At 40.4% G+C, this 14,400-nt stretch overlaps 1 protein-coding gene across 2 annotated transcripts in view; it reads right to left on the bottom strand.

Annotated features, from left to right (window-relative positions):
• Window positions 1–14,400, bottom strand: part of Snx10 (sorting nexin 10) — a 158,323-nt gene that overhangs the window by 43,672 nt on the left and 100,251 nt on the right. The window contains exon 8 of one of the 2 annotated variants that reach the window (XM_071613861.1): window positions 1,185–3,922. The exons of the other annotated variant lie outside the window; for it this stretch is intronic. Within the exon in view, the coding sequence (XP_071469962.1) occupies window positions 3,896–3,922 (27 nt within the window). The 3' untranslated portion in view covers window positions 1,185–3,895. Of the gene's footprint in view, window positions 1–1,184; window positions 3,923–14,400 lie in introns of those variants that run through there. 2 annotated transcript variants of the gene reach the window in all.

Raw genomic sequence — 14,400 nt, 5'->3', positions numbered from 1 at the left:
ATCCAGTGTGTAAGATGCCAAGAATTGTGCCAGGCAACTGAGTGTAGAAATATTTTATCATCTAATGAAAGTGTCCGATATGTAAATAGATAATGCAATGGAATACATTCTGCAAACAATTTATATATTAAAGACAATGAGAAAGAAGAATATTATTTGCACTCGCTTAGTCATTTCAGGAAAGTATCAAAAAAAAAAAGAATATTTCAAGTTGAATATTGTATTCAACTTAAACCCAAATCCAAAGTGCTACCTAAAACAGCAGGACGTTTTTTCCCTGACAGTTCGGGTGGATCAAAGAACTGGAGGGCCAACTTAAGATTTCTCATGAGGTTGCACTCAGATTACTCACATGGCTATTGGCAGAAGGCCTCAGTTCCTCTTCTGCATCCCATGGAGCTGCTTGAGAGTTCTCATGAAATGTCAGATGGATTTCCCCAGAATGAGTGAACCAAGTAAGAGAGAGAGAGAGAGAGAGAGAAGAGAGAGAGAGACAGAGAGATAGACAGAGACAGAGAGACAGATAGAGAACATCACAATGATGTTTCCTAATGTCTTAATCCTGGGTATCTCACATCAATCATTTCCTGTATATTTTACTCATTGAAAGTTACCAGGTACAGATTGCACTTAAGAGGATGGCAATTAGTCCCCATCTTTTAAAGAGAGAAGTATCAAGGAATTTGTGGACTTATTTTAAAATCACCACAAAGTATTGAAGAATGGAGAGGAGCTCTCTGCAGGAAGATGAAAGATGGTTAGAAGGAACAGATGCAAAGAAGTGGAAGATTGGGAGTTACAAGAAAAGTGAGGGGTTCACTGAGGTTTTCAAATTTCCTTTAGCCTTTTAATTAGACAAAGTCTTATAAGGAAGTCTATGATGCAAAACAACTTAAAATAGTTCTGCTTTGGTTAAAGCTGGATGAAAGGAGGGAATTCCAACTCCATGGCAGTCTTTATAAGAACTCCCTAGAGGATTAAAACTTCATAGATTTGTCTGAAAACCACTGCTCTGTGCAATAGGCAATAGTGTTTAGCCATAAGTACAGAGTCTCTGTTAATCTTTGAAGTATCAGATAATAAATTATGGTCTTTTCCAAAGCTGTAACCAAATAAAAAGTAGAGAAAATTCTCATCAAAGGATTAGTCATAATTCAAGAATATTTCAACTTATCAGTGAATTATTTCCCAAGAGTTCACTTGTAAGAAGATTCTTTAGAACTCTGTGTATCAGTTAGCAATAGCCAACAAGATGCTGTATAACAAATCATTCCAAACACAGTGACTTAAAACAGATATTATACATCTTCATATATCTTCATATAGGCTGGAGATCAGTCATTTAAGCTGGTGCTTCTTTCTGTAGCTCTTCAGGTCAGCTAAAGGGTAGCAAAGAGACCTTGGCTCATGGAAGTGACACAATCACAAAAGGGCATAAAGGGCAAACAGAGAAAGACAAATCTTCCCAAAGCCTGTGGTCAGGACTGGTACACTTTTGTCCTTGTGTCGTTGGCGTAAACGATTTTCTAGACAAGCTCAAAGTCAAGAGATGAGAAAAATTATACTCTCCTTACATGAAACTAAAGCAAATAAATAAAGTCTTGGAGCCACTCATTTGATCGACTACATGGTGAAGGCATTATTCATAAAAAGAAAAATTTGAATCATACTTAAGAACCAGCTCATGAAAACCAATTTAATGCTAAGAGGCATAGCAAGAGTGGACTAGAATGCCAGTGGTGTGATACTGGCATGTTTTTTAAGTAAGCTACATTTTCCTTCCCAGTTCACTTGCCTCACAAGCTTTCAGCAATGCTCACCTCTCTCCCCATGTGCTCTGCATCTTCGTGTTTACCTGAAGCCCTCACCTCTGTGTCTTACCTTCACTTCCCCTCCCCCACTTTATTTAAGCCCCTAAATTCAGAACTCTGACTCCTTCAGCACAGACCCTCCCCATTGATTGCCAAAAGGAAAGTCATCTGATTAAAGCAATTCACACTCACATGCAAATGACCCATTACTTCTTAACTCTTTCTGACACACTAGCCTTTTTAAAGGGGGGGGGGGATGTCCTATAGCTCATTAATCTTCCCTCTGGTGATATTTAGATCAAAAACACATTGATAAAATGTTAGTCTAGGATGCTTTTGGAATGGGCATGTGCCGTAAGTAGGCCCTCTAAGTTATTCCCATTTTGTGAGGGTAGTGTCATTCCTACATGTGGAGTCTGCACATTGGCTTCATTATTCTCAGTTCTGATATCTTCTTTGCCTCCCTGTGCTTCAGTAGGGAATTGAATTCATGAGGAGAAGATAAATGTCTGAGTTATGATTTACATCTCATTACAGGACGAGTGTTGTTTCCCATTTGGAATTTACTCCATAGGCCAAATCTTTAAAGACTTCCATTTTTTTTTTTTTATTTCAACATTTAAAGATGACATATTTCACCATGAAATATGCCCACTTTGATTTAGGAAAAGCTTAATGATTTGGCCCTCATTGGGTTTTCATATGAACATCCCTATTTTATACAAACAAATTATTATCTTGAGAACATTGTTGTTAATCATCTTTGATAATGTGTTTATCGTTAAAAACACATCATAAAGAAGGGTTCCAAGTATTGCATTTTAGTAACATCACTTTTCCACCCTGGTTAAATGTATGCCTGCACAGACAAAGGGAAGATGAAAGTTGAAGATGAGAGATACCATGTAAGTGACTAATCTGTATAACTTGGGCCCCAAAATAGTTTATTGATCCTGAAGTAAGAATTTATATTTGGTTCTTCATTTCTGCTGATTTTTTCAAGAAAAAAACAGCAATGTCTACACACCTATGATAGTATTATTGTATCATATTTTAACAATTTTGAATAGCCTTTAAAATAGTCAATGTGCTCCCCCCTTTGCCAAGAAAACTCTAGTACCTATCCTTCACCACATGAGGATGAGCCATGAAGAACAGTTCTTCTTCAGTCTTGCCAAGTGCTGATAACCACAGCATTGATTTTAAGTAGAAAATGTTAAGTTAGGATTTTTAGGATGCTTTCAAACTTTCTTTTGAAAGTGGTGCTGGGGATTGAACCCAGGGCCTTGTGCATGTGAGGCAATCACTCTACCAACTGGGCTATGTCCCCAGCCCTTAGAATGTTTTCATTCAAGAACTCCTCACATTTTTTTTACATTAGTCAAATTGGTCAAATTCCATATTACTCAAGAAAGAATGCTTATTCCTTGCTTCTTAATGACCAAATTTTGATGAAATCTAAATAGAGTCAAATTGCTCAGTGAGGAGAACTATGGAAAGTTGTGTATGATATGGATTATGATCAGAAAGGTCAATTCCACACCTCAAGGGGCAGGATGATCAATCACCCATAGCTGCCCTTATCACTGGCATTTAGAGGGAACTGGTAAGTGAATGGCTAGAACAAGGAATGGGGTTCAAAACAATGTCTGTCACTCTAGAGTCTACATTATCAGCCATGACTTGGATAAGTTTTTTAACTTCTGTGTGCCTCAGTTTCCACCCACTAATTAGGAATAATAGTATGTACCTCTTAGAGTATCTATAGATTAAATGAGTCCATGTGTAAAGTGCTCAGAACAGGGTCTCCAGCATGGATAAGCATGAAGGGTTTGCTGTCATCACTGTCATCATCATCATCAGCACCAGCAGCAGCAGCAGCACCATCCTCTGTGGATTCCTCTCAGCCACACAGACTCTTTCCTCTTAATTCAGATATTTGAGAGCAGCTGAATCCGTTCATAGTGATTCAAATTCTTGAGTTCCTTTTTGAACATGGCTGTTGGCCAAGTAGCTCGATTAAGATCTTGCAAGATCTAACAAAGTTGAAGATGCTCAATCCCTATGAGCTAGCAATGCCACACTCAGGCAAGTACAATGGAGACACAGACCTGTGTACCAACAGACGTTGATGTTAGAATTCTTGAGGCAATGTGGTTTATAATTAAAAAAAAAAAAGGAGACATCCAAATAATCATCACAAGAATAGGTAAGTCTTAAAGTATTTATACAACAGAATAACAAACAGTTCTAAAGTTGAATAAAGGAGATGACAAGAATCAACTTGAACAAGTTTTGCAAACATAATATTTGTAAGGAAATATTGAGTGGGGGGAGAAAGCAAGTCATAAAAGAATATATTAGCATAGTTACAGTGGTCCTAACACATGGTTCAAACACATGCAAAACTTGTTTTTAAAAAGCAATAGAATGATATACAAAATAATCATAGTGGTTACTTCAGGGAGTAAGGGTAAGTTATTGGAGTCTCAAGGGTATTAATATATTTCTAAATTTGTGTGGGTAGATACATAAACATCATAAACATTTCACTGCAAAGTTTTGAAACTCACACATTAAAGGTTCCTTTAATGGAAGCTCCTGTTAATGCAAGAATCTTCAGAGGTAAGGAGAAGCTTTCCTGCACTGGGACCTTCCCCCATGACATACTGCCTTCATGTTGGGCCCAGAGCAATGGCGTTGGCCATCTATGGACTGAGACCTCTGAAAGTATAAGCCCCAGATAAACTTTTTCACCTCTAATTTGTTCTTGTTGGGTATGTTGGCCACAGCCACACAAAAGCTGAACTAAAATACATATATTATGAATTTATATTTTAACATTTGATGCAAAAGTTTTTCAGCAAAGAAAAAAAATATTAATAAAACCTCTGCCTTGCTTAGAGTCTCAGCCCCATGTCTCTTGGGTGGCATTTCCAGACCCAGATTCTCCCCTCCAATGTGCCAGGGAACTGTTCTGTGGATATTCTCTTCAGGGATGTGCCTGAATGCATGGACACATCTTGCTTCCTCTTCTATTTGATCCTCCAGGGTTCCCTCATTCAGTACATTTGCTTCTGTAAACCATCCATAGGTTCTTCTAGAAGGCAGAGAGCTATAAATCTTAAAACTTGAGAAACAATAAGGGAATGGCACCTCTGAGATTAAGACCCAAGTCTCCTGATTATAGGTTCCATAACGGAACATCATCTAAATGGGATTTAAATCCATACGTGGTGTTCATTAGGCACCAACATGCAAGATGAGCACTACGGAGAGAGACCTGAACTGCAGAAAGCTCCTGCCCAGAGCTCACTGCAATCCTGGGAGCTGGTCCTCAGAGTAGCCATGAGCACTGGTGGGCCCCTCCCAGGCAGTCACCCACCCACAGCTTTTCTTTGCATTATTTATTTATTTCTAAGACTTGGGGGTGGGAAAGAGAGGAAGAAAAGGAAATGATTTTTCTTCTTAATAGGTTTGCTCTTCTTGCTCTGGGTCGAATCAATGCTAGTGGGATTGAACTCACTCCCTAATATCCCCTTCCTCCAACTGCTTCCTTGCATTGTAAATAATTCAGACAAAATAAAATAATCATGTGGTGGTAATTACCACTGCCCCCTCCCCAAAAATCAAGGCTTCCTGAAGTACCACCCTCCCTTCTGGATGCTGCAGCAGCCTTAATGGCGCCTGTGCTGAGGGCAAGTTGAGGCCAGGCTGTGTGTGGCAGTCGAAGGGAGGGCAGCTGTTGGGTCATCAGTCCTGAGCAGAGAGCAATGAAGTGATGCCCCGGTGGTTCCATAGAAGTGGCTGACACTCTGCTCAGCTGAGAGCCTGGAAACAGCACAGATTTATAAGGCCTTTCTAAACCCAATCTTTCTGTGCATCCTAATTTCCATATTTCTATCTTTGTGAGTGGGAATAAAGCTTTTATGACCAGCTCTAAAGCATATACACGCACCTTTTTTACCCATTCTCCTTTCTCGATATAATTTTTATTTAGTGGGTTTATTTCTCCATGTAAATACCTTGCTCACCTGTGCAGGCCTTGTTAACAGGAATCTTTAAGGGCAAAGTAAACGGTTGTTTTACTTCAGAACATCAATAAAGTACAGTCAGATTCAGCACAAGGTACAATATAAGAATGAGCTCTCTCGATGCTGTAGAACAAAGTGTCGGCAACTCACCAAAAAAGGGGAAAAAAAGAGTTCTCCAAACAAAACTGTATATTCGAGCAGTAGGGGTTGAAGGCTGTGTGGTAGGAGACATCTCATTTGGATACTGGTAATTTATGGGTAAATCTCAGCTTAATAATAGTTCTTTGCAAAAAGATTCTCTGCAGACTCATCAACTTCATGGAGACTTAAAGAAGCTGTAAACAATAATTTTGAAAACAGCATGGACAGTTCTGTTATAATCCCAGCTTGCTATTGATATCTGGCATGTGGCCTTTAAATAAGATGCTGAAAAAAAGAGACTGAACTCATAAACAGCAGACAAGATCCTGGCTCCTTCTTCTTGCTTTCACTTAACCTCTGAAGCTTCTGGGGAAGAACCAGATGAGCAGGGGAAGTGGCTTTGAAGCCCCAGGGCTCCTCAGGCTGCCCCAGCAGCATGGAAGAAGTCCACCCTTTCTCCCTGATGTTTTCTGTTCACGGGGTCAGTGGTGTCAAAGACAAGAGGCTCTAAACCCCACTTGTCTGGTGCCTTAGTCACTAGTTATGTGTGGCTGTTTACACTTAAATAAAATGTAAAATTCAGTCCCTTGGTCACACTGACCTCATTTCAAGTGTTCAGTAGCCACTCATGGCTAGTGGCCACCATTACTAGATAGGGCAGACACAGAACATTTCCATATCACCTTGGAAAGTTCTATTGGACAAGGCTGCTATAATGCAGACACAGTGTAGAAACTTGGTAGGTGACCAAACTTGCCACCTGAGGACAGTCTGTGGGAAGGAAGGAAAGGGATTCAACCTTAAGTCACTTCCAAAGGGAACTTTTCAAATAAGTAAATATCCATGGGAAATAGTTGCAATGCCTAGGATTTTTAAAATTCTGTTTTTGCCCTAATGTGTCTTAAGATAGAATGACAGGGCCAGATGCAATGGTGTATGCCTGAAATCCTAATGACTAGGAAGTCTGAAGTAGGAGGTTGGCAAGTTCAAGGCCAGCCTCAGCAACTTAGAGAGACCCTGTCTCAAAAATAAATAAATAAATAAAAAGGGCTGGGGATGTAGAGGTAGAGAACCCTTGGGTTCAATATCCAGTACTGCAATAGAGAGAGAGAGAGAGAGAGAGAGAGAGAGAGAGAGAGAGAGAGAGGGGAAGGAAGGAAGGAAGGAAGGAAGGGCATTTTCAAGTACTTAGTGTATCTCCCAGTTTGGTGAATTTTGCCCTTCTATTTGTTTTCTTATTAGTTGCTAACATAGGGAAATTTTTGAAGAGAGGAGAAAGAGCAAATTCTGGGGAATTTTTTTTTCATATTCTATAGAGAAAATAGTGAGGCAAAGATAGGAGAATCTTGCATTTAAATCCTGCAAATTCGATTGTGTAGAATGAATTCCAGAATATCAGCATTTCATGACAAGGTGAGAGATGGGTGCCATCCCCTACTGTTCTACCTGAGAAGGGACCAGCTCCCAGTCTGAGGTTTCTGCCCCTACCTTATCTGATTCCAGGATGACTCCACTGGGGGCCAGGGACTGTGAAAGGGAGGGGAGTTACAAATGACCCAGACATAAAATGCCAACTTCATTATTAACTCAGAAGTGGGAAGAAAAACAACAGGAAGTCCTGCATGGGCAATCAGCAGGGGAGGGGGTGGCCTAGGTGAAATCTTAATGCTGCATAAACCATCAAGATGCTTTAAGATAGAAATGATTCCAGCTTCGTCTTTTTTTTAATGCCACATTTAATACAAATATTCAGATACTGAAAAACATCAATATTTTTACTTTAAAATATGTGGAATATGGAATATTGGTTTATTGCCCTTAATATCACCATCACTGAGAAAAGAGACATTCATATTTCTTACACTTATATTTTGAATAAGAGCAGAAATTTCAAAAGATTACTTCAGACATCCAGGAGTTTATACATTGGTTTCAATTATCACTAATCTCTTTTAGGGAACTCTGTTATCTGGCATGACCTGTGTTCACCTTGATTTTTCACCTCAGTATCCCATATATTATGTTTTTTATTTGGGGTGGGGGCTTGCTTTTTGTTTGTTTTGTTTTGGGGTACTGGGGATTGAATCCAGGTGCATTCTACCACTGAGCTACACCCCTATCTCTTTTAATTTTGAGACAGGGTCTCACTGACTTGCCCAGGCTATCCTTGATCTTTCAGTCCTCCTGCCTAAGCTTTCTGAGTAACTGGGATTACAGGCATGTGCCACATCTGGCTCTTTCCCAGACAATTCTTTGGTGTTTTGTATTTTATTTAGAGACAGAGTCTCACTGAGTTGCTTAGGGCCTCATTAAGTTGCCGAGGCTGGCTTTGATCTCGAGATCCTCCTGCCTCAGCCACCCAAGCCGCTAGGATTCCAGCTGTGCACCACCATGTCCAACTTATTTGTTTTTTATCACTTTATTCAACCATGCATGTTTCTTCTTTTCAACAAAAAATACATAATGTCCTTGCTACATATAAGACACTGACTGAGATACTGTGGTAGATACAAAGATGCATGCAAAAAATGCAAAACCTCCCCAGCTAATGGGCAAGTAAGAGGTTCATTCAGTCATTTTTCCTGACCAGTATTTACATGGAGGATTGTCATGCCCTGGGCACTGTGCTAGGGTCTGATTAAGCCTTCTTGGAAGGTTGGAAGGTTTTGCTGTCTCAAGGGAGGGAGAAATAGTGCCATTATTATATAATAAAGGCAGAACATAACAATGACCTTAAAAATACAAGAGAAAAAATGCAGTGGGTTCAGAAGCAGGGGAAGCTCAGGTCCAGCTGAGAGAGCACAACAGCTTCATGGAAGAGGAGACCTTTTCCTCTCTAAGGAGAGAGGAAAGTCACCGGAGGTGGGTTAAGTCAGGAAAACAGAAAAAAAAAGGAGGACTGTGTTTAGAAAATCCTGGGTCTCCTAATGGACCATAAATTGAGTAAAGGGAAGTAATAGAAGAAAAGAGCAGAAAGGCTGGTCACAGGGCAGGACAGGGGACCTGAATGCTGGGCAGGGCCAGAAATTCACTCTAATATCATCCCACTCAACAGTGGAATGCAGACTCCAGCACCTGCCTGTGCTAATGAAGGGCTGTCACTGTATCCATTCTTGTAGATATTTAGGAGCCTCTTTTACGCCCGCTCTGTGATTGGTGCTCCCTGTTACGGGAAGTAATTATATCATCAGTTATAGTGCCAGGCTGCCCAGACACCAGGATCTACTTAAATTCCAACTTCGTTCCTCTCCTTTTCCTAAATGTTTACCTGATAGTTCAATTCATCTTCAGAGTGATAGGTCTTTCACAAAAGCTGCACAATTGCCCCAGGAAAGTGAAGGAAAGGATTCATTCTCAACCAGCAGAGACTTGGAGCATGGGTGGTGGGAAGAACCCTGGATTTGAAGCCACAGGACGATTTAGGCTTGGCTCTGTCACTTAGCCACTGGGGACACGGGGCAAGCATATGCATACCCTGAACCACGATTTCTCATCTTTCTATACAATGGAGGGAGATACTGATGTCTGTCTTTACCAAGCTACAAAGCACTGGGGGAAATAGAAATTAGCATTACATTTAGATAAGAGTTTGGAATAGTTAATATTAGTTCATCATCTGACAAATATCAGTCCAGGATAGCTTTTTCTTTGTGAATAATGTCCTTTTCCTCTTCAAAGTATCAATTTCCTTTCAAATATAGAGCTACTACTTTTTAAAAATATTTACATGCCCTTTGAGGTGATTTATTTTGTTCTTTTCTGGTTCTTTCCTTCCTAGCTTTAATTTGCTTCTTATTTCATTTAGGAGGTAGCAAAAGATTTATTTTGTGATTTAAATTTTGAAACTGATCACAAATTTATTGAGTGTGTTTAAAATTATGTTCTTGGCCCAGAAGTATACAATAGCACTATTAGGCATGGACCTTGACCATGAAGATATTGTAATCTAATTACTCAAGATAATTTATGCTGTGGAATTGTGTATGCAATTAGAAAAGCAAAACAAAAGAACAATGGCCAAGAAGGGAGTACATGTGTCCAAAAATGGAGTAGGCATGTTCTGCACAGGTCAGGAGGCCTGGGAAGGATTTGAATGGCAGAAGGTGAAGGGGTGGGGGTAATGGTCATGAGCAGGACTTGCCTGTGGGCTTGAGAACAGCAGCCAGGGGAAGTGGAGAGAAGACATTGAGAGTCAAGGGGAATTAGATGGGATCAGATCATGAAGGACACAGAAGTTCAACTCATCAACAAATACAACTTGATAATTAAACTGTTTGGGGCTATTATAACTCACTGCTATGGTTAGAAGATAAGCAAGATACTCTCTCTGCTCCAAGACACTAGTCTCCTAAAGAAAGAAGAAAAGTATTTGCATCCACCAATTTGGAAGATCAGAGGAAGCGGTTGGGGAAAACCAAAGACACAAGCCAACCAATCTAAAGTAAGTTTTTCTAACTATTGGTCAGACCATTGCCTTCCTGTCGTGAGAGGAGGCACTGGAAACCACGCTGTGGGGGGTGGGGGGAAGAAGAGATGGCAGTATGGAACGTGTGGGGTAGGGTCTGGTAGGACAAACCTCTTGGACGAGCGCCTGAGGACCATATATCTTGGGAAAGATACTTGGAGACTATGTTTATAAATATCCTGTTTCTCCCTAAGCTGATTTTAACATCCATCTGCAGACCTTGCCTTATAACTTATAACTGGCATTTGCCTGGTAGAAGCTCACACACCTGAAACTAGGTGTGTGATGAATGCTAATGAACCATCCCTTTACTTCCCTCCTACCCACCAACATATCATGAGATGTGAACCAAACATGCAAAGGGATAAGGAAGGTACAGGTCCTGAAACTGACAAGGCTCAGCCACGATTTCTGGGCTGCTTTGTAGGATCAACTGAACAGCACTTGACAGATCTTGTTTCAAAGGTAAAGAAGGGAGCAACTTGGAGTACAACTAACTTCCATGCTAATCAAGGTGAACACAGCCATGACATAAAACAGAAAGCCACAGGGCTCCGTGTAACAGGACCAAGGACTCAACTTATCCAGCTACCTTGTTTCCCATTTGTAATTAGAGTCACAAAGAAACAGCCCCCTCTCTTGCACTACCCCACAAGCAGAGCCCAGACAACATCCTCATTTTCAATAACTCTTCCCCTTTATCTCACTCTGCCTGATGCCTAATAAGCTGATTGCTATTTACTTTGGACCAACAGCTAATCTGTTAATGATTGATTTTAAATTTTTACAGTCATTTGTCTCTGGCAGGACCTGAGACTGCAAAAGGCAGTCCTTTCCTACCTGATGAATTGGCTTTTTCTTAAGAGGGGAAAGGAAAAGGAAAGAACAAGATTTAAGCCAAAACTCTCCGTGGTTGCATTCTGCTGACAAACAATTGGCATTGGATGAGAAATTTCAATGGGGGGAGAAACAGAGGAGGGGGTGACGAAAATGGTTACTTGCCATTTCATTGTCAGCAAATAATGTAAGTGGACATTTTGCTAATGGTGCCATGGGGCAAAGACCCTCTGCAATACAAAGTAAATTGCAATTGTACTATAAATTTAAAGAACCTAAAATTCTTAATTAACAAAATTGATGCTCATTGCCTGGCCGAAATGGGATATCTAAACTGAAGCCATTATGGTCCTTTAAAACAATCTAAATTGCATCATATGATCTATGCGTGTGTTTTGTAGGATATATGCAGAAAAGTGAGTTTTTCTTTCCATTTAAGAGAGAGAGAGAAAGAGAGAGACTGTTGAATAGACAACAGTTGTTTTAATTGGTATCACCCAGCAGTGCTCAGCAATTTAATCACTGCTTCTAAAAATGGAACCATGGACAACTACTGTGTTCTGAAAAGTGGAAGGAAAGCCACGCACCACAGTGCTGTGCACATTTATAAACACTGCTTCTCGCCCAAGTTAAGCTTTCCTCCGAGACACCATCTCTAATTTTGTAAATAAGAATGACCCCCAAGGCTAGCATTCCCATCAAATATTTATTAAAACGCACCCCAAGACCTCTCATCTCAAAATGGAATTAAACGCATCCAAGTGTCTCTGCAAGATGAGAGTGATTTAAGACGCCAACCAGGACTGGCTGAATGGAAAGGAAGGACACTGGGAAACGTGGGATTTGGGTATCTGGAAGTGGTGGCAAGTCTTCCTGGAGAGCCGGTGCCATAAATTAACAGATGAGACATTTTACAGAGCCTCTAAAAGGAAAGACTAAACTGTTTGAAGGATAAAAGCCCTAATCTTATTAATATTTTAGATCCCACAAGACACTGAGGCTCCATCTGCCATCAGCAATACCCGAGAAAGAATAGAGGCAGCAGGGGAAAAGAAACCGCGGCCTCCCAAATGGTCTGCTGACCTCCTTGAGAGGCAGATGTCATGTGACAGTGATTGCCTATCTCAGCAGACATGCTGGGAACAGGAGAAAGTGTTAAATATAACCAGGTGGACAGTGATGAATTGACATACTGAAAAATCGAACGCTTCAGTAATCAGCCTAAGGATCTGATATCAACAACATTTTTCAGTTTTGTCCAAATTCATTGAAAGGTGTGCTTTAGCAAGTTCACTTCTCATTGGTAAGACCTTTCATCTTTATGCTGCTTTTCTGATTGGATTCGGTGTCATCATCGCTTGGGGTGGCTCTGTGCACAAAAAGCAGACAGACTGTTTGCTTGTAAGAGAAGGGAGACTGGGATGAGCACAAAGATAAATACATTTTTTACTCCACCATTAATTAAAGAACAATTAAATATCTATCATCATGGTCATTTAGAAAGAATTATGAAAGCCATGCTATAGAAAAATGTACCAGGTACTGTGTTCCAACAGCACAGGAAACCTGAAATATTGAAATACTGCCCTCGATTCTGCTGTAAGAAGCTGCTATAACTATAATTCTAATTATAGAACTCTAATTAATGTCTACATGGCTTCAGATAACTTCATTAAATCTTCAGAATATTTGTATTATCCTAAGACAATCTCTATCTATTAGGATAAAGAAATCCTTTAAAACAACTTTTTTTTTTTAATGCTGCTGATGTGCTTTTCTTTTTATAAGACACAGAAGTCATAAAATTTACTTTAAGGTTTCATTCATCTCCATAGCAGTTTCAAAAATTCTTCAACTAAAAACATCTTCCCCCAGTACAGATACAGCACAGCTGACAGCCAAGGATCACCCCCTCCTTTAAGGTTTACATAAAAACTGGCTCAAGACTTCATCCCACATCCTGTGGGAAGGCCAGTATCCTCCCCTAATGCCTGAGAATCCCTGAGAGCTTATATTCTCAGGGTCACTGCTCTCACCAATGGCTACTTGTGGCTGCATTCTTGATCTCCCTTGTCTCTCAACTCTTATGGCTGCCCATGTGAACCTAGGTTTTGAATGTAACCTCTTTTACTTGATTTCTGCCAAAATGCCACTCCTAGTATCTATGGGAAGCAGACTTTCCATTTCCTCAAGTCCCTCATTTGTTCCCACCACTTGCCGCCATCTTGCCTTTTCCCTCACTTCATCCCACTCCCCTCTTCTTTCCTCTCTGCTCCCCACACATCCCCAAATTCCTGTAAACTTCTTCTACAGACTAGTTTGCTATCTCTTAGCCCAGCCCCAGACCATCTAGGCTATCTCCTGAGGGCCTTATCTTCGTAACCAAATGCTTCCATTAAGGTGGCAGACAGTCTCTTCCCTGAAAGGAATTCCTGACTAACTCTCAAAATAACAGCATTTTCCTCCAGGCTGCCCATACATTATAAGAAGATCTGACTCATTCCTGAAAACATTCAGGAAAAAGAAGTACAAAGGAATACTAATTTTGTTATGAGCACCACAGGAAAGTATGAAAGGTCTAAAACAGGGATATGAAATCAGAAGTTGGGGGCACTAGAACTTGGGAGCAGGGCATCTGTCTTCAGATTCACCCCAGAAAGGATCAATAAGAGTATTAATTCATGTTGAACTGGTAATGAGACTCCATCCTGATATTTTCCTAAGACTCTAAGCTCCTGGCTTTTCTTAGAAAGGTCAGGGTGGGGACTCCATAAGTGGTGTCTTGTGTACAACTAACTGATTTTCTATTACAGACTAAGCCAGTACCGGAGATGAAGCAATGACCTGCTACTTGGAGGAGTAGAAAGAATTCCAGGAACTGACAAGAAGTCAATTGCTTTCCCTTCACTCTCAGTTTGAATGCAGGAGATAAAGCATCTCTCCAATACTCAGAAGATTCAGGTTGCTCAGAGCTATATGGATAATAATGCAAGGAGCAACTCACATGCCCGTGTTAGATCTCCAGCCTTAACAGAGTGGCAAAGTCCCAAGACCATGAACACAAATAGAAGGTGACTCAGTTCATTGCAAAAGTCAGACACACCCCAACCCC

Source organism: Marmota flaviventris, chromosome 1 (assembly GCF_047511675.1).
Source record: "Marmota flaviventris isolate mMarFla1 chromosome 1, mMarFla1.hap1, whole genome shotgun sequence".
Classification (NCBI taxonomy): domain Eukaryota; kingdom Metazoa; phylum Chordata; class Mammalia; order Rodentia; family Sciuridae; genus Marmota; species Marmota flaviventris.
Note: the sequence above shows the minus strand (reverse complement) of the source record. Positions and strands in the feature narration are given on the sequence as shown.